We start from the raw sequence: 19,066 nt of genomic DNA on the forward strand, positions 1-19,066 counted from the left end.
TTAGGGGCGCCTAGTGTGGTCGGTCCATGGGGCCTGCTGGAAAATCCAGCTCACATGGTCCCCTATCATGATTAATGGCATGAGCGCCATCGCGATCGAGATCAATGCAAGCCATGTCTGCTCCGTAACTGCCACGCCGTGGACAGGAAACAAAAACGTGAGTTGATTGGGCATGCTGGCCGCCAAGTTCAATTAAGCTTGAGAGACGAGCCTCGGAACAGTGTGTACTTTGCGTTCAAGCCACAAAGGCTGCGTCGTTGGCTCGGCGCACAAGGTGTGGCATCGATATCGTGATTGAGGAGCAGCCTCAACCTAAAGAAAAAGCTACGACCGGAGATGGAGCGAGCATGGTTCCTATCAGCCCTGGCCGAATAGTAATAGTCGCGGAATGTGCCCTCCAATCTTCGCAATAACGCGACAGACCAGACAGCACATCCAGGATACAAAATATCCCTGACAAGAATGCGCGGGCTTCTGCTTATCGCCATCGCCCTCGTGGCTCTCTTCCACGGATATGCGGTCGCTACTGTAAGACTGTCCAAACCGGTCATCAGCCCCGAGTTTGAAATGTCCAAGTATGACAACCAGCTCGAGAAGGAACTCCCGGCCCGGCCATTCTCACTTGAATACTGGAGTCCCGACCTCATTCCCAAAATTGTGAGTATATCTTTTGATAGTGCGAGATATTCGGGCTGATTCTGGGTTTCGTCCAAAAAGTACTTCAATCTTTGGGTGAATAACGTGTCCTACAGCCCGTTCGACATCGGTACTGTGAATGTTCTCTACCCGGACTGCCCTCACTATCAGGTGGTCAGTCGACACAAGAACTACGAAGAGTCGTGGGACTCTATATTCAAGGTGCGTCAACGAGGTGTGGTACCCTGTGGCGACTGCATAGAGCTGACAGAAGGTCGTTTTGTGTTTCAGAGACTGTCCAAGGTTCCTGTTGGCATGCGCCAGTGGACGGGAAACATACTCTTTTTGCCCGCCAGGTCGACGACCGCATTCCAGCTGGGGTCCAGCGTAACCTTCACAAAGGCCCTGCACAATCTCGGAGTGGCCGCGCACGAGTTCACCCACGTCCTGGACGCGTTCGCGCTGGCCGACTACGTCCAGGCGAACGGCTACAAGCCCGGGACCCGGTATTCGGAGACGAGCATGTGGGCCGACGCTTATAACAGGGACTCGGCGACGGCCACGCCGTACGGGCGAACAAACGTAAGTGAAGGAATTACCGTCGACGTGGTTCCCGCCACGAGTGCTAACCAGAAAGCCTTGGACAGTGGGTCGAAAACTTTGCCGACGCCGGACGCTTCGCCATGTCCGACATGACCACCCAGGGCGGCATCATTTCACGCCACAGTAACTGGTCCGGCATCGCAACGCAGAATGCCAACTACCGCCGCCGCCTGGAGCACATCATCTTCCCAGAGGGCTTCCCGCGAGGAGGACTGTGCACGGGGAAGGTCCCCGGCTCGCCCGCGGTGTGGAAGTCGACGGGAGAAGAGCGTGATGTGAATGAAGGTATGGACGAGAGGAAGCGTAAGCGTAACAAGCACAGAGTTCGCCGAGTGCCTGTGGGAGCGGAAAACATCCCGATAATTGTGCTGCCGGATTTCAAGTCTGAGCCGGTGGTGTATCGGGGGCCTTGAGGAGCGGTTGGAAAAGATAAATATGTAAATAACGAATAAAAACGAGGAAGGCCTTAGCGGACCAGACAGCGATAGCGTCGTATAAATTGGAATTGGATTATTATTTGCAAAAAGATCCCAGGTGGTTTGGAGGCATTAAAAATTATTAATACACGGGCACCAAATAATAAAAATATAGCAAAAAGGTGGTTGATGGACCTGTATTACAGGCGCACCGGGAATTGAGCCCGATGCGGGGGTCGAACCCGCAACCTTGAGATGACCAAAGTCTTAAGAGTCTCACGCTCTACCGATTGAGCTAACCGGGCGATGGCTCCGATACGGGGAATCGAACCCCGGGCTCGGCAGGACTCAGGACTGGAAGTCGATTGAGAGTGCCGGATGTTAGCCACTACACCATATCGGATGATCGCTTGGATTGTTGACGACGGTTCCCGGCGGTGGGGTTATACCGTTTGTAGCAGGTCCACAATAAGGGAGGAGGGTTCAGCCCTGGTGAGTGGCTGCAGGTGGTGACTCGACTCAGGGCAGAGACTGGTCTGGACCTCGGTGCTATTTTTGGTGCGACGTTGCGAGCCTCCTGCATATCCAGCCGAGGCAAAGATTCTGGACCCGCGGGTAAAGGCTGGATCGAGATCGACACAAGCCTCTCGCTCGTCTCGTCTTTTCTTGCGCAGCTTTGTTTTGCGACGACCGGCTGGTCTCGCCATAAACGCTCGCGATTCCGCTCGGCACTGGCGATCTAGGGCCCAGACCGACAAACGTCAGCGAGGTTTCGTCTCACCCGCGTCGGTTAGAATAGACTGGGGGCTGGCTCCTATGAGATGGCAGGGGTTCTTCTGGCATCGTGCTATGCTAGAAATGCAGTGCTTGATACTCAGACGCTGACACGCTGCAGCAGTGTGCCAACCATGCTGTAAAGAAGTAAATATTTCCAAGGTCGTAACTGTCGTGTATTATTGACATGTACGGAGAATCATAAACAAGAAACCAAACAGTGCCGAGGTTGCTGGCTCGCGCTGGCGCAGCATGTCCATAGACGAAATGAAACAGGTGTTCAAACATTAGAGCACAGTGAACCAAGGGCCCGGTACATGAACAGCGACCCCGCCGTACCCGCGCGACTTGGTCCACGCTTCCTTGATAGCGTGGTCCCTGCGCGGCACAAGTTCCGATCGGTCGGTCCAGAACCGACAATGCTTGGACGACGCATCCCTTCCCAAAACGGGACAGAGTCCAAGACACCCCAGCCCCCCCGTTCCCTAAAACGCGAGCGCGAGGATCCCGACCACGCCAGCGATGACGGTGGCCTTGCGCAGCGCGCCGGACGAGCAGCGGCCCGACGGCGCGTCGCTCGTGCCGCCCGTCTGCGGCAGGACGCCCGTGGCCGATTTGTCGAGGTACATGGCGCCGATGTCGGTCAGCTGGCCGCCGGCCGAGAGCATGCTGGCGTTGGGGCCGACGTTGCTCTTGTGCGAGCGGAAGGCGGCGAAGAGGCTGTAGCGCTCGACGTCGGCGATGCGGTCCATGTACTCCATCGACATCTTGACAAAGTCCTGGGTCTGGTCGAGCGGCTGGTCGTTGAGGTTGTACTCGGTCACCCACATCTTCTTTCCGGGGAAGCTGTGTTGGTGGACGTACGTGTGTGTGTTAGCCAGGGGCCGCGTTGAGACAGAGGGGGAGACAATGAGGCAAAAACTCACGCGGCGGCATATGTGCCAATGTGGGACGCCAGCCCGCCAAAGTTGCCGTACCAGTGGATGGGGACAAAGTCAAAGGTGCAGTTCTTCTTGCTCCCGCCCTCGCTGATGAGGTTGCTGCAGTTGCCCAGGAACTGGTTCAGCCACGGGATGCCGCCCCAGCCGCCCGTGGGCGCGGGCAGGCCGGCCTTGACGCCCATCTCCTGCAGCGGTATTATGTTCTTGATCCAGACGCGCGCGGCAAAGGCCGGCTGCACGTCGGAGCCGCCATAGCTGTTGGGCCCGTCGGGCTCGTTGAAGGTGAGGACGTGCGTGATGTTGACCTTTTTCTTGTTCATGAGGTCGCGCACCGTGTCGAGAAAGGTCGTGTCCGAGGGGTCCTTGGGCGCGCCCCACAGCATGGGCACGAACTCGAACTTGTCCTGCGAGATGTTGTTGAAGACCACGGACGGCTCGGGCCCGTAGTTGTAGTACCACGACAGCGGCGACACGGGGCGCGTCCAGACGTAGTTGTCCTGCGGGTAGTCCTTGTTCGGTACGTAGCAGAGCCCGCGCTTCATGTTGGGCTGCTGCGCTGCCGCGGGCTGGACCGCCGACAGGATCGGGAGGGCCAGGCCCAGGAGGGTCGACGGGATATGCATCGGGGCGATCGGGGGCGGGGATTCGGGATGTCGAGGTAGTGAGGGAGAGATGACGATCAACAAATTCTAGACATCTAAATGGCGTAAAAAAAATCATGGGCCGATGGAATTAAACCACACAAATCGGCTAGTACGTAGAAATGGCGCTCCAAGGAAAGGCGCCTGCCAGCGAAGGCGACGCAGGTTGCAGGTATCGCGAAGAACGGCTGACAGCTGACGGCTGGCGTGAGGGACTCGGCGTCGCCGGAAAACAAGGCAAAGGATCAACCACGCAAAGAAGTTCACGGCTAGAACGAGTGATCCGTGAAAAGCCTTGCTCGAAGAACGGGCTGAAGAAACACTGAAACCTCTTCGCAAGAGCAGTCGAGAATCAAAAATGGGCAGAAAAGAAAAGGGAGACAAAGGCGCGCGCGGATGGGCCGGGGCGTGGCAGGTTGCAAACAGCCATCAACCCCCAAACCAATATTGCGACGGCCGGTTTTCAGGCGGGCTGTGTGCCTGCAGGGAGGTGTGGGAAAACGGCAACGGTGCCGCGCGGGCGATACGAGGATGTGTAGGCTACATGCCCAGAATGGGACTAGGCGCCCGAGGCTGCTGCCGATAGAGTCCTGGCTGGCAGGGGTAAAAATGGAGCCGGCCCAGTCAGCGGGCGCGCTGGGCGGCTCATGGCGCCCAGGGACGCCACACAATCTTGCCCCCTGCTGGCCTCTGCGGCACTGGCAGTTTTGATGGTCGGTTGGCGGGTTTCAGTGGACCAGCTGAGCATCTGGGGGGAAAGCGTGGCCTCGATAAAGCGCGCACGGAGGCATTGTCGATGTTGAGCGTGGAGGTGAGTGTGCGGCCACAAGACACTAGGCACACAGGACTAGGGCAGAGCAGACATGCCTAAACAAGCACAAGAGAAGGATGGATACATTGTCGCTATGGATCTAGAATCTACACATCATACGCTCAGGCACGTGAGTTACAAGTAGCCTGGGATTGATCACACAATTACAAGGCAAGGGCGCCCGCGCGTCGTCGTCGCGGCATTCCTACTGCTCCGACACAAACAGTCCGGCCATTCCCATGCCGGTGCCGATGCACATGCTCGTCAGGAGCACCTTCTTGCCCGCGCGGCGGCACTCGGCCAGGCCCGTGACGATCTGGCGCGTGCCCGTGGCGCCGAGCGGGTGGCCGAGCGCGATGGCGCCGCCGCGCGGGTTGAGCTTGGTGGCGTCGTCGAGCTTGAGCGTGTCGCGGCAGTAGACGGCCATGCTGGCAAAGGCCTCGTTGATCTCGACCACGTCGACGTCGTTGATGGTGATGCCGTGCAGCGCCAGCAGCTTGGGGATCGCCACCGTCGGGCCGACGCCCATGATGCGCGGCGCGAGGCCGGCGACCGTCGAGCCGACGAACTTGGCCAGGATGGGCTGGCCCAGCTTGACGGCCGTCGAGCGCTTCATCAGGAGAACTGCGGCGGCTGGTTTCGGGAGTTCGGTCAGCCATCTGTTCTACTATGCGCCTGTCTTTCAAATCCCCCCCACACAAGGTTTACTCACCTCCGTCGGTGACCTGGCTGGCGTTGCCGCCCGTCGTGGTAGGTCCCCACTGCGGGAACGCGACCCTGATCTTGCCCAGCGTCTCGGCGGTGGTGCCGGGCCTGATGCCCTCGTCCTTTGAGATGGTGACCTCCTTGACCTCGCCGTTGGCATCCTTGAGCTTCGTCTTGATGGGCACGATCTCCTCGTCGAACAGGCCCGCCTTCTGGGCGCGCTCGGCCTTCTGGAAGCTCAGGGCGGCGTAGCGGTCCATCTCCTCGCGCGTGATGCCAAAGTCGCGCGACACGTTCTCGCTCGTCCAGCCCATGGGCTGCATGCAGTCCTGCGCCTCCTGGCTCGCCGCCGTGACGGCCTCGTCGAAGGGCGCGTCGAGCGCGTCGCCGCCCGCCGTCATGGACTCGGCGCCCACCGCGATGCCGACCTGGATCGAGCCGGCCCGGATGGCGTTGGCGATGTCCTCGGTCGCCTTGAGGCCCGACGAGCAGAACCGGTTCACCGACGAGGCGCCCGCCGTGTTGGGGAAGCCGGCCGCCAGGGCCGCCGCGCGGAGCTTGTATGCCGCCTTGCCGTCCGAGACCTGGAAAGGTGCGCAAGAGGGCATGGTTAGCGAGGCGGCTGCGATGGGAGGCGGTGAGAGCAAGGACGGGGAATAGGTGTGCTCACATTGCCCATGCAAATGTCCTCAACCAGGGCGGGATCCAGCTTCGACTTTTCCCTCACTTGCTGAAGCAGCGCGTAGATCAGGTACTCGAGCGTGGTGTCCTTGAAACCACCCTTCTTGGCCTTTGCTAGCGGTGTCCGCACCGCGACGGTGATGACGATATCGTCATCGTTCTTGGATGTGCTGTCGGATGAAGAGTAGTTTAGTAGGCCGTCAAGCTGTGCATCGTTTCGCCGCGCAGGCCGAGGTTGACGTGGCACTCACAGAGTAGAGAGCGCGTTGCCGGGTGTGAGGTGTTTGAGGATGGAACCAAGGCGTTCGGCAGCCATTTTGTCGGTGTTTGGGAGTTGGTCGTGTGAGGTGAGGATGAGGAGCGATTGGGGCGTGGGTTCGAGAGTGATGAGATTTTTGCGGAACGTGAATAATGGTAGCACCCTCTTGGAAGCGCGGCTCCTTGTCGGTGGTATATGTTGGGCGAACGAGTCGGTAGAAATGCTTCTGTGGCAACCGCGCGCGGAAGCCGAGCTCGTGTAGGGCCCGAGGTTCCCCCACGACCGACCAAGCGGTGGGGTTTACCCCGGCTTATGTTGCCGAGGCACAGCCTGGAGAAACAGCACGGCAATTCCGCCTGGCTGTTGTGTTTGGCCGAGGACCCTGGGCCTGCCACCCTACCCGGGCCCGCTTCTGCCGTGTAGCAACGTGGATCGATTGCACAAGATGTCAACCTCCCATGTGATCTTATTCGTCCGTTTTGCCTTTGGCCTCCTCTCACCTCCCACACCGAACACTCGCCGCCCTCGACATGGAGATGCACTAACTAGCTAGGTACCTACCAGCTAGATGTCTGCCACTGACAAAGAATCAGACATTAATTCCGGTCATGTCGGCCCAGTAAACCAGGGCCTCCGCTCCAGCCCCGGCCCTGGCTGCAGCATCAGCAACCGTGTTCAACGCTCTCGGAACCCTCCAAAACTGCACAGCCATCCCGTCGTCGTGCTTTTTCTCGATCTCGCCCAAAAGCACCTCCCACAGATCCCTATTGGCAACAGGCAGGTTTCCCCTCGTCTTCCAGTTGCGGCTTGTCCATGACTTTGCCCAGTTGGTGCAGCCTTCAACCACATACTCGGAATCTGTCGCGATGACAAGCGTCTGGAATCCCTCGCCAGGCCAGTATCTGAAGCGCAGGGCCGCGATCACAGCACGCAATTCTGCGCGGTTGCTGGTCTGCGCTCCGTCGTCGCCAAACGGCCCCTTCGTTTCCAGCCGCCCAGACTCGATGCGCCTGCCCACTTCGGTCTCCCCGTGCCAGAATCCCCATCCGGCTCTTGGGTTTGCCCTGCCATTGTTGAGACATGCTCCATCAGTGTGGATGAGGCCTACGCCAGGGTCGTTTGGCAGAGTGAACCTAGTGGTTCATCGTATTAGCAGCAGCTCTAAGGTTGCCAACACGATACTCCTTGCCTTTTGATGCGTATGTGGCGCTTTCGGCCAGTGAAGACCTCCATAGGAGCTGCGTCGACGGATGGGGGAAGAAACTTGGTGGGAAACACCCGACCGGTACCCTTAAGCAGAGCATTAGGATCGAAAAGACCTGCTCCGGGCACCAGGGTTCCGTAGTGCTCAACCACTCCGTCGTCGCAAATCCATTGCTTGGTTATGGGTCCAGTTTGTTCCGCCATTCTCAAACTGCTTGGTGAGAAGCGCCTCAGAGAAGAAAGGGATGAGCGACGGGCAAGAAGAGTGTTGAAGAGAGTAATAACCATTTGCCCGCTTGGGGCGTCGTGATGGTGTGGTGATCCTGTTGTGTCGCCCTGCGTGGTTTCGAGATGCAGCGATCATCGGGATTTGACCCCCGCAATTTAGGTTGGGAGAAGCTTGGTGCCTGCCCTCAAAGAAGGGAAGTCGCGATGGTGGAGCAAGCGCATATGTGCCGAACGTGACTTTCTGTTCAGTCGGTGCTGAGGTTCGTATGGAAGTGACTACCGGCCAATACCAGGGCCTCACTCTGAAGTGATTCACAGCTCGACCTTTAGTCAGCACCGTCTCCATTTTCTGCTTGTCAATGCATGTGCATGTCTCAGGGCGCAAGAAGTCTGTGAGTCTGTACATTTAGTTGCTTGTCAACGCGGCCTCTACACGCCTAGCAATTAGCTAGCCAAGCAACCAAGGGGCAGTCTTTTGCCTAACCTCAATCCTTGACTGTCGGAGTTTCGGGGGAATTTGGTTGGCGTAAGCACTGCCTGCTCACAGGGCAAGAACACTGGGGCAAGAACGATGCCCACCGGCCGTTTCTCTTCACTGCGACAACTTCGGCTGCGGAACGGAGCAATGTCACCTCGACGTCACTTTCATCCCAACCATGCTTGGCAAACCATTCGCAGAACACCGGCGGCATGTCAAATACTGATTTGATATCACGGGCCGCTTCCGGGGCCACGGCCGCCGCCATCGATGCCGACAGCTCCGGCGTTTCCGGAAACCCGAAGGGCAATCTCGCAGTGACTCCGCGAGTCAAGCTAAACGCACCCGGAGTCCCCGGCGATGAAGACCACAGCGATGCCGCCGGCCGCGCGAGAACTCCTGATCCGACGGAGCCAGCGTCTGCCCAAAACAAGCGATCGGCGGCCGAGATCGCCCTGGTAATGGGCCCGCTTTGCCTGTCCAGCCTGCTATCGTCGCTGGACCTGACCATCGTGACGCCCGCCATCCCCTCCATCGTACACTCGCTACAGTCGGTAGCCCAGGGGGCCGACCACGCGAATACGGCTAGCGGCTATGTCTGGATTGGCGGCGCCTTCATCCTTGCCCACACGGCCACGACCCCGGTATGGGGCTCCGTTTCCGACATCTGGGGCCGCAAGCCCGTCATCCTCGCCGCGCTCGCCATATTCCTCGCGGGCAGCCTTCTCTGCGCCCTGGCGCCGCACATGGACGCCCTGATCGTCGGCCGGGCCGTCCAGGGCCTTGGCGCCTCGGGAATGGGCATCATGGTCAAGGTCATCATCTGCGACATGTTCTCGATGCGGGATCGTGCCCTGTATTTCGGCATCACGTCGTTCGTCTGGGCTATTGGCAACGCCATTGGGCCTGTACTGGGCGGTGTGTTTGCAGCCGGGGTCGGGTGGAGGTGGTGCTTTTGGATAAACTGTGGGTTTCTCCCAAAGCGTCGGCATCTCCTCTATGGCTCTTGGGTGCTTGCTAACCGGTGATCCCTACGCCTAGTGCCCATTGGTGCCGTCGTTTTCGCAACCTTGCTCCTTTTCCTCAAGGTCCCCAACCCCCGAACCCCTCTGTGGGCTGGCCTCAAGGTTATCGACTGGTCTGGGAGCCTTCTCATCATCGGAGGCGCGCTCATGATCCTGCTTGCCCTTCAGTTTGGCGATGTCATCCATCCATGGTCCTCTGCGACTGTCATATGCCTTGTCGTCTTTGGCTCGGCGGTAGTTGGCATCTTTTTTCTCAATGAGTGGAAGCTCGCAAAGAACCCAATCATCCCGTTGCGCCTCTTGTCCAACAAATCGGTCGTTGCGGCCATCGGGATCATGTCTTTCAACATGTTTGTCTTCATCGGGCTCGCCTATTACTTGCCACTCTACTCCCAATCTGTTCTGGGCGCCGACGCCCTAGCTTCGGGGCTACACCTCCTCCCACTCATCGTTTCGTGCTCTCTAGCGGCCACGTTTGCTGGTTGGCTAATCCAGAAAACCGGAAAGTATCTGCCAATCATGTTTGTGGCTCAGGTGATTTTCATCCTAGGCACCGGGCTTTTGTCCAACCTCGGGTTCGAGCAGGACCTGACGAGGCTCTTTTTGTACGAGATACTCATCGGAGTGGGCATCGGCATGAACCTTGAGGGCCCTCTCCTGGCTGCGCAGTCGACAGCTTCCGCGAGGGACACGGCAGCTATCATTACGACCATGGATTTCTCCCGCGCCCTTTTCACCGCGATATCCGTTGTCGTGGGCGGCGTCATCTTCCAGAACATGATGAACGCCGCCAACTCGACGCTGGTTCACACCCTCGGGCCCGAGGTGGCTGTTCGCTTCACAGGCCCGCAGGCGGCGGCCAGTATCGACTTTATACGCAGCTTGGCCAGAGATCAGCAGTCACTGGTACGCGAGCGATACTTTGACGCGTTCAAACCTGTGTGGATCCTGGTAAGTGCCCGCTGCCAGCCACGTAGTCTGAGAACCAAGCAAGCAGTTGACTAACATGCCTCACTTGTTTGAAGTATGTGGTATTCGCCGGAGCTGCTGGAGTTCTCCATCTTCTCGTCCGCGGGAACCACCTGAGCACCGAGAACAAGGGACCAGTCCTTGGCACCAATAGGACACAAGGGGCCTCTGACGAGCCGTCAACGCAAGTTCTTCGGGGTGCAGCGGATCGAATGTCACTGGAGCTCAGCAACATGAGGCACCGGCAGGCTCAGCGTCTTTAGTGCGGATCACGCAGGCCGATTGAGTAGAGAAGTCCTGTTACCCCTTGTATCTTGATCACGTAACGGCATGGCAATCTATATCGTGTCCCTTCAACTCTCGGAAGCTCGACGCCTGTGGGGAGCGAACAGTGCAGGCCAAACCTCAAATGGCCCAAGTGCATGCGATACGATGCAGCGTCGCCGCTCTTTGAAGAAAAGAAACCCCCTCTGAACAAGCCCGAGATGGGTGTCTGCCATATCATATCCGCACAACCTCGAAACCAGATACTGAAGGAAACCGACTCCGTCCGCTATGCTTACAAAAATGTGACTAATAGGGGATCTTTCGACAACAGCTCTTCAACCTTCTTCATGTTCTTCTTGGTCGCGGCAAAAGTCGCCCAATATCCATCGGATGATTTACACATGACCATGGAGACATCTGTATCGCGTACGCCGCGGCGTTGATGGTCAGTGAGGTGCCCTTGTGGAGACGGTGACCATTTCTTGCTGGATGTGCAAACTTACATCTCAATGGCGTGTCCCTGGTATGTGCCCTCCCCCAGGACCAGCAATCGCTTTGGCTGTTGCCCACCATCGCCCCCTCCTTCCTGCTGCTGCTGCTGCCGCCAGTGCTGTCGTTGTTGCGGTTGCCGTCGTGCATCTCGTACGCCGCCATGTGCTGGATGGTGATGACGGCGCCGTACAGGACGCAGATGACGGAGAAGATGCTGCTGAGGAAGTCGGACGACATTCCGCAGGGAGGGGAGGGGGGGAGAGAGGCGGGATGACAGCGACCGGGGGGCTGGATCCGGGAGGTCTTATGAGTCGCTGTGGCGATAGGCTGCGCGCTCGATCGCATGGGGCACCACCCTTTTTTGTTCCCTGCTGGCATCCAAGCGATTCCCCAAACGTACCTGTTAAGCCGCACAGACGCTCCCTTTATATGAACGGGGAGCGCGTCTGGCGCTCCAAGTGGACGGCCGTGGCTAGTTGGAGCTAGCGGCACACAAGCTTCACCTACGCTGTGTTTCACCGGCATCATCATGTCCGAGAGCCCACGCGCCCGACGTGGGCATCGATCGACAACAAGCACCCAGAGTGCCAGAGCTGCCTGCGCAAAATCCTCTGGCGGCGGCGGCCAGCAAAGCGCCCAGGCTGTGATCTGGCCCTGCATGGGCATGGACCTCATTGGCGAGTGGCTGGCATGTGCTCAGCTGCGAGGTCCAAGGAGGGGGAGAGAGTGCTGAACGTGCCCGGCTGTCCAGATTGTCTACTGGGCTGACATTATCAGATCGCCTGCCCTGCGACCTTTCGGGCACTGCCATCTTGTGTCATCCGAGAAGTGCGGTTCGATGCTGCGCCAGAGGATCAACCGCGGTTGACATCCGGCGTGACTCTCAGGGACCGTCGCATCTGCATTGGCCAAGCAAACGTCAACGTCCCTGGCCGAGACAGGCACAAAGATATATGCATGCGGTAAGACGTAATTCCTTTCCCTGCAGTTAGCTATGAGGACCCATATCTGCAATAATGGCGTGGCAATGGATCCTAGCCCCCGGTTTATAGGCAAAAGGGTCTGCAATGCAACACCATTTTTGAGACAAAGTTGTCCAAGTTGGGACTAGATACCGAGCATTGCAAGCTCGGATTTCTCTACCAAATGCGCAAATGGCGCCACATCGCCGACTGGTGAGTCCCGCAGGTCCATTATAAGCTTTGTTGGGCCCCGAATCCCCCCGACCAGACGCATTCTGATATGCCCGCGGCTTCGCATTGAGAACAACGACGGCCGGTTGCGAACCCAACCCGGCCTGTCGGCTACCTTGGCCCCCCCTCTCGTGCAGCATCCTCATGCAGCCGGTTGCACCGACTGAGGGTAGTAAAACAGCTCCTTGGGGTCGAACTTGGCCTTGACCTGCCTCAGCCTGGGCAGGTTCTGTCCGTAGTACAGCTCTTGCGCCGCGGTCCTGTTCAGGATGGTATCGGCATAGTTGATGTACATGCCCCAGTCGGGCCGGCTGATCGAGTCCGTGACGGAGCTGATCCAGCCGTCCAGGAACTTGTTGTAGGGGCCGCCGCTGCCCCCGGCGACCCGGTCCTGGAACTGCAATAGGAAAAGCTTGTCCCGGTGCGCGTAGGCGGTGGCGTTGGCGGCCACGCGGCTGACGGCCGAGGTGGCGCCGCCGTGGATGTCCAGCTGGAAGTACCAGCCGAACGCGGGCTGGTTGCGCGCCGTGTTCTGCCAGTAGCGCACAAAGTTCGCGAGCGGCTGGCCCGTCAGGTCCTTGAGCTCCAGGCTCTTGGCGTAGAAGCTGGCGTGCTAAAAAAAAAAGGCGTTAGTGCCGGGCGGCTATACCGAGTTTAACCGGCCTCGGGGGCGACTCACAACGTTGTATGGGATAGTCTGCTCCATCTGGTCTCCGTAGGTGTAAGCCTGCAGAGACGCCAGCCAGCCGTCCGTCTTTGACGTGAGCGTGCCGCCGGTGGCCGCCACAAGGGGGTCTATGACGGGTCTGAGCTCGGACAGGGTGCCGTAGAACGCGCCCTCCATGATGAAGTTGGTGGGCTGGCCGAACAGGCGCATGTTGAGGTTGTTGGGCGCCTTGTTGACAGCAAAGTCGCGCAGGGCCTGGATGCCGGCCAGCACCGTCTGCTCGGACCTCCAGTTCGGCAGCGCGATCTGGAACGTGGTCACAGTCGAGGGCGCCGGGAAGGTGTCGAACTCGAGGCTGGCCACGATTCCAAAGTTGGAGCCCGCGCCCCGGAGCGCCCAGAACAGGTCCGGGTTCTCCGTGGCCGAGGCGCGCACCACGGTGGAGTTTGCCAGCACGACCGTCGCCCCGACCAGCCAGTCCAGCGCCAGCCCCCTGGTGTGCGAAGAAAAGCCGAAGCCGCCGTGAAGAACGTGCCCAGAAACTCCCACTCTGGACGGATGCCGTTTCGTTTTGTCAGCCATGGCTACAAAACGAGCATGCCCGCGCGGGGGCTGTCTGGTTGGCTGGCTGCCTCTACTTTCCCCCCCACAACTACGGTTACACTCACCCGGGACATGTGCCGTGGCTGATGGCACGCGCCCCCAGCCTGAACAGCTCCGTGGCGACCTTGCCCAGCCTGGCGCCGGCCTGGACCGTGGCGACGTTGGACGTGGTGTTGAGCGAGACGCCGCTCATGCGGTCCAGCTGGACGACCAGGTGCCCGTCCTCGCCGCCGAGGCCGTGCGACGCGTACCCGTGGCCGCCGCCCTTGGGCGTCACCTTGAGCCCGAGGCGGGCGCCGCACGAGACGGCGGCCTGGATCTGCTGGACCGCGGTCGGGACGGCGATGGCGGCGGGCGTGACGGGCACGCGCAAGTTGTACGCCGCCGCGTCCACCCTCCAGACGCTCGACGACTTGGCCACTATGGGCACGCCCGCGCCCTGGAGACAGCTCTCGGCCTGCGACGCCTGCCGCGGCGCGTTGGCCGCCTGCGCAATCCCGAGGGCGGCGGCCAGGGACGCGAGCAGGGCGGCTGCGGGCGCCATCTTGTTCGTGGGCGGGCAGTAGGCTCTCTCGGAGTTGAAGGAAACAAGGGAGATGGGGAGGCGAGAGAGAGAGAGAGAGAGGAGGCGAGGAGTGACACGCTGGGCAAGGAGGGAGGCTGTGAGAGCGGGAGCCAGCAGCGGCAGCCGACAAGGGGGTTACTGTCGCCAACTAATACTTGTCATGACCGAGGCCGTCTGAATAGCCCTAGCCGCGGAAAAATTGCCCCGTTTGGTGTATGGACACGCGACCGAATCGAGGCGGTTGAGGCCCGACAAGGAACCCCCGGGGAAGAGAAAGCTCGACGGATGAGCCGATGGCCGCATCCCCACGCTCCTCGACCCCCTTGATTTCCCGCCAATCTGAAAAACGTGTCGAGCCAAGGAAACCAGTCCCTTGGTGCCTTGGGGTGTTTTCGCCCGGTCCAGACGGGCGAAGGGGCCGCCGCAGAGGGCGGGCCGGCAAAAGACAGGAACCTGGCAGGCTCCGAGGGCCCGATCGGGAAATAGGAAATAAAGGTCGGGAGCCTTGGCAGTCATTGGGGTGGTGGAGTCGACGTCAATATATCGCGGTGCGAGTCGCCGAGCCGCTTCCCCATGGGGCGCTGTGATATGGGACTGTCCGCAGTGTTCGGGCGGCCAGCGTTCCATTGAGGGAGATCCCGTTAGATTGATGCTCGACACAGCCATCATTTCCATTGGTCAGGTGGCCGTTGGGTGACGCCTCGTTTGAGAACTGGGCCGCTTTGTTTTTTTTCTGCATGCGCCTCTTAGTCTTGAGCTGACAGCGCGGCCGCACGGTGACGCCATGGCCGCAATCCTCCTCGCCATCCTCGACGACGCCATCGTGATATTTCCCTTCCGCTCGCCCGCCGCTCACGGAAAGAGGAGCGGCACATTCTGAGCGGGGATTCGGTATTCTGCATCGCAGAGAGTGACGGCTGTGAGAGCTTCATGTCTGTGTTGTCGCCGGGTAGTGGCTAATTAGCTGTGCCTTTCCAGCGCGGACTTTTCGAGAATCATACCAGACATGAGGTCATGTGATGATGCCATGCTGTGACAAGACTTGGATAAGATGCGGCCACGAGGCACACGGCCGAATTTGCGGCATTTTTATTGGCAAGCCTGACGGCAGGGTGGTATTGCCCGTATTCAGTGGCCGGATCGACTGGAATAATCTTGGCAAAGTTGACGCGTTAAAAGGCCTCAGGCACTGGGATGGCCAACTCAAGAGAGAGCTCCTATGATGCTTTATCAATAAGTCAGAGCCCATGATACCTTTTAGTCCGAGTTTAGTGTTCAAGGCTCACATATAATTATTGCCAGAGCCGTGCCCCCAACACATGCAGCGAAAAGATTCAAATTTCAGCCAACGCTTACCAGTAATCAATAGCTTGAACACTATCAGGGCATGGGACACACCTTCCGGGTCCCAGATCTGAGGCGTGCACGATAAAGACTTGTAGTCTGATGAATAGACAGAAAGATCCTTCGACACACGATATAAATGTTGGAACGGCCCTGAAGAGACACACTCGCACAAGGGAACCTCGTCTTGATAGTCACCAACAGTTTGACGGGGTACTTACTCCGTTCTTGTAGCTCAAGTTGAAATAAAGATTAGGACTAACAGGAAGTAACATTCCTTTTTCATATCGGCCCAGCACTTCTGCGGTTGAGCTCTTTGTGCATTGATATCTAGGATGTAAGTCGAATCAGATGAATGCTGAAAGACGAAACACAACGGGCAGCAAGAGCAAGGCATTGGGTAGGACGGGATTGTTGGGGAAAATTAGCGCTCAAACGGCAAGTAGCGAAATGCCAAGATGAGTTCGTATTCTCCTCTCGTATTCCGCGCCGCCGCTGGGCAACGGAGAGACACGAAACGGGCGGTGGCGCCCTCGACTTTGCCCACGGCCGAGACAGACAAGAGCCTGACGAGAACTACAACGTTACGCCTGGGGGAGTGAGAGGTCCCCAGAGGGGAGCAGCACTTGACAGTGACGGGTAGAGAATAGCAACCAGTGCGGTCATTGTAATGCGGTCAAGAAAGAGCGAGTAAATCAAATAGAAGAAAAAAAAACCCACCAGAACAAACACTCGGAAGGGCCACGTCTCGCGCAAACCCGAAGGTGGGTAGGATAGGGTGTGCGTATGTGTGTGTGTGTGTGTGTGTGTGGTGGTGGCGGCAATCCGGTGACTGGCCTTGTGACCTCGGGGTGCCCTTGGGCGAGCGCACGGGGAGCTGTTGCGAGGGGACCATCATTACGTGAGTCACCAAATTCTCACGAGGAGGGTGTCCGCAGCGAGCACGTTCCGACGGCGGGGGGTAGGGCTATCGGGGGGAAGGCGAGGTACGGTGGGCGCGATGGCAAGACGTCGACGGCGAAGGGGGGATGGGACGGGACGGTTGCGTCGGCGAGGGTCAAAGTCGGGTGCCCTGGCCAGTAATTCTGGCCAGGGCATCATCTCCTAGCTCCAAGGCACGAACCACGCAATCGTAGAGATGGGCTTAGGGGTTTTTTTTTTTTGGTTCTCACCTTGGCTGTAACTTTTGACCACTCACCGTTCCGTTTTACTGCTGCTGAGCTGTGACCGTCAGGGGCCTGAAGCACACTCAACCCATCCCGGGCAAGAACCGGTCACGCCATCGTATCACATGCTGAATGCAGAAGGGGCGGCGGCGAGCAGAGCAAAGAAAACGATACCTGTGTGTAGGCCCCCGGGGCGCTTGGAGCTTTCGACGAGGACCAATCATGGGCTCTTTGCAAAGGCCGTGGCGGACCGTACGCTCCTATCTGTCCCCTCGGCGCCCCTCTCGGTTCTCCTCGCCTAGGTCATCAACTGGTGGAAGCGCCAAGTCGTGTGGGTCCCCCTCCCCGGACGTGCGTGCGAAGCAAGAACGCCACGGCCGTCTTCTCTTTTTATCACCTACAAACAGTTTCTCTCGGGCATATTCTGCAAGTCTTTACTCCGAAGGTCGGTGGGTTCCTACTGTAGGTAGGGGTTGCCTGCTCCAGAGCATGCGGTTGCATCCGGTGGGGTCGTGGCCGAACGGCGGGCAGAGTCGCACTCGTCTGGGTCCATGATCAACAAGCCGGAGGGTGGCCTGTGGCGTCTGGGGGTTGGATGGCGAGTGAGCCCTGGCTGAGCGTTCGGGCTCGCCAAGCCCGGAAACTGTGGAGGGCGTCGGGGAGGCAGACGCGCGGGGCAGGTATGGACGCATGTAGGATGCGAGACCGGTGTGTTTTTGGGCCCACAGACAGGAAAAAGCCCTGCTCGAGGACTAAATGGAACACGGTTGGGGGGGTACCTCGCCGCGTAACCACCCTGGGGTTTTGCGTAAGATGAAGAACAGGAAATAGTCGAGAAGTGGAGGGCTTGGTGTTTTTGCCTCCGGCTACCACCCCTGAAGTCATTCCCAGGCAGCTTTCGTCTTGTGGCTGTGTAGGGCACTTGGCGGGTGAAGGAGGGCACACCAGTCGTCATCACAGAGCACATCCGCCCCGGCTCGAGAGGAGCGAGTTACGGAAGGACCTGTTTTCACTAGTGCCTGCCCCCTCGGCGGTCCTTCCCGCCCCGTCGCCTCTTGATACGGTTGTTCGAATCAGAGAGCCTGGCCGTACCCGGCCGGGGCAGCGCCTCTATGTCAAAGCGCCCAGTGCAGTGCCACCTTCGCAGGGCATTCTCCCGACTGGACAGATACCCCGCGAGCCCCCTTGTAGGAGCGCACCAATGGCGACAGAGGCAGATATCGGGCCCGAAGGGCTCCAGATCGCCACCCTCGCGATTCTGCAGCGTGACGAGCGAGAGCAAATTCTCTGCCGATCCCTCACTGCGCGGACCGCTGTTGCTCTGTTCTGGAGCCAGGCGGGGTGTTGGAAGGGGGGTTACACTCAGCGCTCCAGCCAGTCAAAAGCCCAGGTCCTGGCTTTGGGCTTTTTTTTATCACGGCCGACCAGCGAACTGAGGGGCGAGGAGGGGCTCAGGGAGTGGGAGGTGGACCGACGGGAGAAGAGAAATAAGTGGGTCGGAAAAAAAAAGACACAAGTAAACAGAGAGCAGCGTGGGAGGAAAAGAGACTGACAGAGAGGCTGACGCAGATGACATGCGTACTAGGTGCAGCTGGGCACGTCCCGTGTGCATCGTTCATGCAGTAGCGTGCACACTAGCTCGGCGACCGATGGATGCCCTTCTCCCTCGCCCCTCTGCCGCTCAGTCTCGGTTTGGGCCTGTTGCAGTCGCCTCAACACCCCCAACCCACGAGTTGCATATTCTCGTGCCCGGGTATGTATGGGGGGGTGACTAGCAGACCCCTTGGGAGGGAGTGGAGGGGGAGGGGCAATCTGCAGGTGGCTGGACGGGGGGGAGGATGTGCAAGCCAGGGAGTGGTGGTGGGAAAGGCAATAATGAGACAGATATGCACGATTTGGACCCGCGCAGGAGCGCGGGAAACGCCCCCCAGAAAACAGAAAACAAAAAATAAACAAGAAACCACCAGACAGGCACCCACCACTGCTAGAGCCAATGACGCGGGCGAGATCGCCGCGGGGATGGTGTCAAGTGCCGAAAAGCGCTAGACATGGTAAAACAAAAAGAAAGGATGAAAGCCAGGAGAGAGCTGGGTATCTACCAGCCCTGGACTCTGTCATACAAGACCATGTCATGGCATGATGGCTGAGTTAGGGCCAGCGTGGGCATGCAGACACATTTGCGGTGAAAGGACAAAGTGGCCCCTGCCGGCAGTTTCTGCCTGGCAAGGGGAGGAGGAGGGGACGACGAAGTGGTGTGCGTCTTCCATGGGCTCACGCTCAAAGGTGACGACCCTCGTTGCGACGTTGGGTCATGTTTGTTTTTCTGTCCTCGTCGAAAGGGCATGCAAATCGCCCCGATACTGCTAGCCTGCTGCCATGATCGGAGACCCTAAAGGACG

The 19,066-nt window shown here is 58.9% G+C and overlaps 9 protein-coding genes and 2 non-coding genes across 11 annotated transcripts; 4 read left to right on the forward strand and 7 right to left on the reverse strand.

Moving 5' to 3' along the window:
* Positions 1-462: 462 nt before the first annotated feature.
* GGTG_03522 (hypothetical protein) lies at positions 463-1,749 on the forward strand (the record flags this gene model as incomplete). The annotated part of the gene is made up of 4 exons (XM_009221302.1): positions 463-657; positions 718-858; positions 928-1,218; positions 1,284-1,749. 4 exons carry the CDS (start codon positions 463-465, stop codon positions 1,650-1,652), a joined length of 996 nt encoding a protein of 331 aa, XP_009219566.1. The 3' UTR covers positions 1,653-1,749.
* Positions 1,750-1,876: 127 nt separating this feature from the next.
* On the reverse strand, positions 1,877-1,960 carry GGTG_20060. Its single transcript has one exon. It is a non-coding gene; the product is annotated as a tRNA-Lys (tRNA).
* Positions 1,961-1,965: 5 nt separating this feature from the next.
* Positions 1,966-2,058, reverse strand: GGTG_20061. The gene has a single exon. It is a non-coding gene; the product is annotated as a tRNA-Glu (tRNA).
* Positions 2,059-2,564: 506 nt separating this feature from the next.
* Positions 2,565-4,558, reverse strand: GGTG_03523 (hypothetical protein). The gene is made up of 2 exons (XM_009221303.1): positions 3,356-4,558; positions 2,565-3,275 (listed from the first exon to the last, which is right to left on the reverse strand). Exons 1-2 carry the CDS (start codon positions 3,991-3,993, stop codon positions 2,915-2,917), a joined length of 999 nt encoding a protein of 332 aa, XP_009219567.1. The 5' UTR covers positions 3,994-4,558; the 3' UTR covers positions 2,565-2,914.
* Positions 4,559-4,887: 329 nt separating this feature from the next.
* Positions 4,888-6,744, reverse strand: GGTG_03524 (3-ketoacyl-CoA thiolase). Its single transcript, XM_009221304.1, has 4 exons — positions 6,460-6,744; positions 6,198-6,378; positions 5,535-6,111; positions 4,888-5,455 (listed from the first exon to the last, which is right to left on the reverse strand). The coding sequence occupies exons 1-4, from the start codon at positions 6,522-6,524 to the stop codon at positions 5,028-5,030; spliced, it is 1,251 nt and encodes a 416-aa protein (XP_009219568.1). The 5' UTR covers positions 6,525-6,744; the 3' UTR covers positions 4,888-5,027.
* A 1,523-nt stretch (positions 6,745-8,267) lies between these two features.
* GGTG_03525 (hypothetical protein) lies at positions 8,268-10,633 on the forward strand (the record flags this gene model as incomplete). The annotated part of the gene is made up of 4 exons (XM_009221305.1): positions 8,268-8,286; positions 8,404-9,294; positions 9,418-10,352; positions 10,427-10,633. The coding sequence occupies 4 exons, from the start codon at positions 8,268-8,270 to the stop codon at positions 10,631-10,633; spliced, it is 2,052 nt and encodes a 683-aa protein (XP_009219569.1).
* A 13-nt stretch (positions 10,634-10,646) lies between these two features.
* GGTG_03526 (hypothetical protein) lies at positions 10,647-11,794 on the reverse strand. Its single transcript, XM_009221306.1, has 2 exons — positions 11,141-11,794; positions 10,647-11,054 (listed from the first exon to the last, which is right to left on the reverse strand). The coding sequence occupies exons 1-2, from the start codon at positions 11,787-11,789 to the stop codon at positions 10,930-10,932; spliced, it is 774 nt and encodes a 257-aa protein (XP_009219570.1). The 5' UTR covers positions 11,790-11,794; the 3' UTR covers positions 10,647-10,929.
* A 670-nt stretch (positions 11,795-12,464) lies between these two features.
* On the reverse strand, positions 12,465-14,136 carry GGTG_03527 (hypothetical protein; the record flags this gene model as incomplete). The annotated part of the gene is made up of 3 exons (XM_009221307.1): positions 12,465-12,935; positions 13,002-13,539; positions 13,658-14,136. The coding sequence occupies 3 exons, from the start codon at positions 14,134-14,136 to the stop codon at positions 12,465-12,467; spliced, it is 1,488 nt and encodes a 495-aa protein (XP_009219571.1).
* Positions 14,137-14,692: 556 nt separating this feature from the next.
* Positions 14,693-15,186, reverse strand: GGTG_03528 (hypothetical protein; the record flags this gene model as incomplete). Its single annotated transcript, XM_009221308.1, has 2 exons — positions 14,693-15,033; positions 15,159-15,186. 2 exons carry the CDS (start codon positions 15,184-15,186, stop codon positions 14,693-14,695), a joined length of 369 nt encoding a protein of 122 aa, XP_009219572.1.
* Positions 15,187-15,959: 773 nt separating this feature from the next.
* On the forward strand, positions 15,960-16,584 carry GGTG_03529 (hypothetical protein; the record flags this gene model as incomplete). The annotated part of the gene is made up of 2 exons (XM_009221309.1): positions 15,960-16,099; positions 16,440-16,584. The coding sequence occupies 2 exons, from the start codon at positions 15,960-15,962 to the stop codon at positions 16,582-16,584; spliced, it is 285 nt and encodes a 94-aa protein (XP_009219573.1).
* Positions 16,585-17,868: 1,284 nt separating this feature from the next.
* Positions 17,869-18,219, forward strand: GGTG_03530 (hypothetical protein; the record flags this gene model as incomplete). Its single annotated transcript, XM_009221310.1, has 1 exon — positions 17,869-18,219. The coding sequence occupies one exon, from the start codon at positions 17,869-17,871 to the stop codon at positions 18,217-18,219; it is 351 nt and encodes a 116-aa protein (XP_009219574.1).
* Positions 18,220-19,066: the final 847 nt, after the last annotated feature.

Source organism: Gaeumannomyces tritici, assembly GCF_000145635.1.
Source record: "Gaeumannomyces tritici R3-111a-1 unplaced genomic scaffold supercont2.2, whole genome shotgun sequence".
In the NCBI taxonomy this organism is placed as follows: Eukaryota; Fungi; Ascomycota; class Sordariomycetes; order Magnaporthales; family Magnaporthaceae; genus Gaeumannomyces; species Gaeumannomyces tritici.

Excerpts from the sequence above, each read along its gene's own strand:
- GGTG_03523 (XM_009221303.1), bottom strand. The coding sequence starts at position 3,993 with ATGCATATCCCGTCGACCCTCCTGGGCCTGGCCCTCCCGATCCTGTCG. Across the intron at positions 3,276-3,355 it reads ATTGGCACATATGCCGCCGC|CTTCCCCGGAAAGAAGATGT; the intron begins GTGAGTTTTTGC and ends CCACCAACACAG.
- GGTG_03524 (XM_009221304.1), bottom strand. The coding sequence starts at position 6,524 with ATGGCTGCCGAACGCCTTGGTTCCATCCTCAAACACCTCACACCCGGC. Across the intron at positions 6,379-6,459 it reads GGCAACGCGCTCTCTACTCT|CACATCCAAGAACGATGACG; the intron begins GTGAGTGCCACG and ends TTCATCCGACAG. Across the intron at positions 5,456-5,534 it reads CAGCCAGGTCACCGACGGAG|CCGCCGCAGTTCTCCTGATG; the intron begins GTGAGTAAACCT and ends TCCCGAAACCAG.
- GGTG_03526 (XM_009221306.1), bottom strand. The coding sequence starts at position 11,789 with ATGCAGGGCCAGATCACAGCCTGGGCGCTTTGCTGGCCGCCGCCGCCA. Across the intron at positions 11,055-11,140 it reads CAGGGACACGCCATTGAGAT|ATGTCTCCATGGTCATGTGT; the intron begins GTAAGTTTGCAC and ends TACGCGATACAG.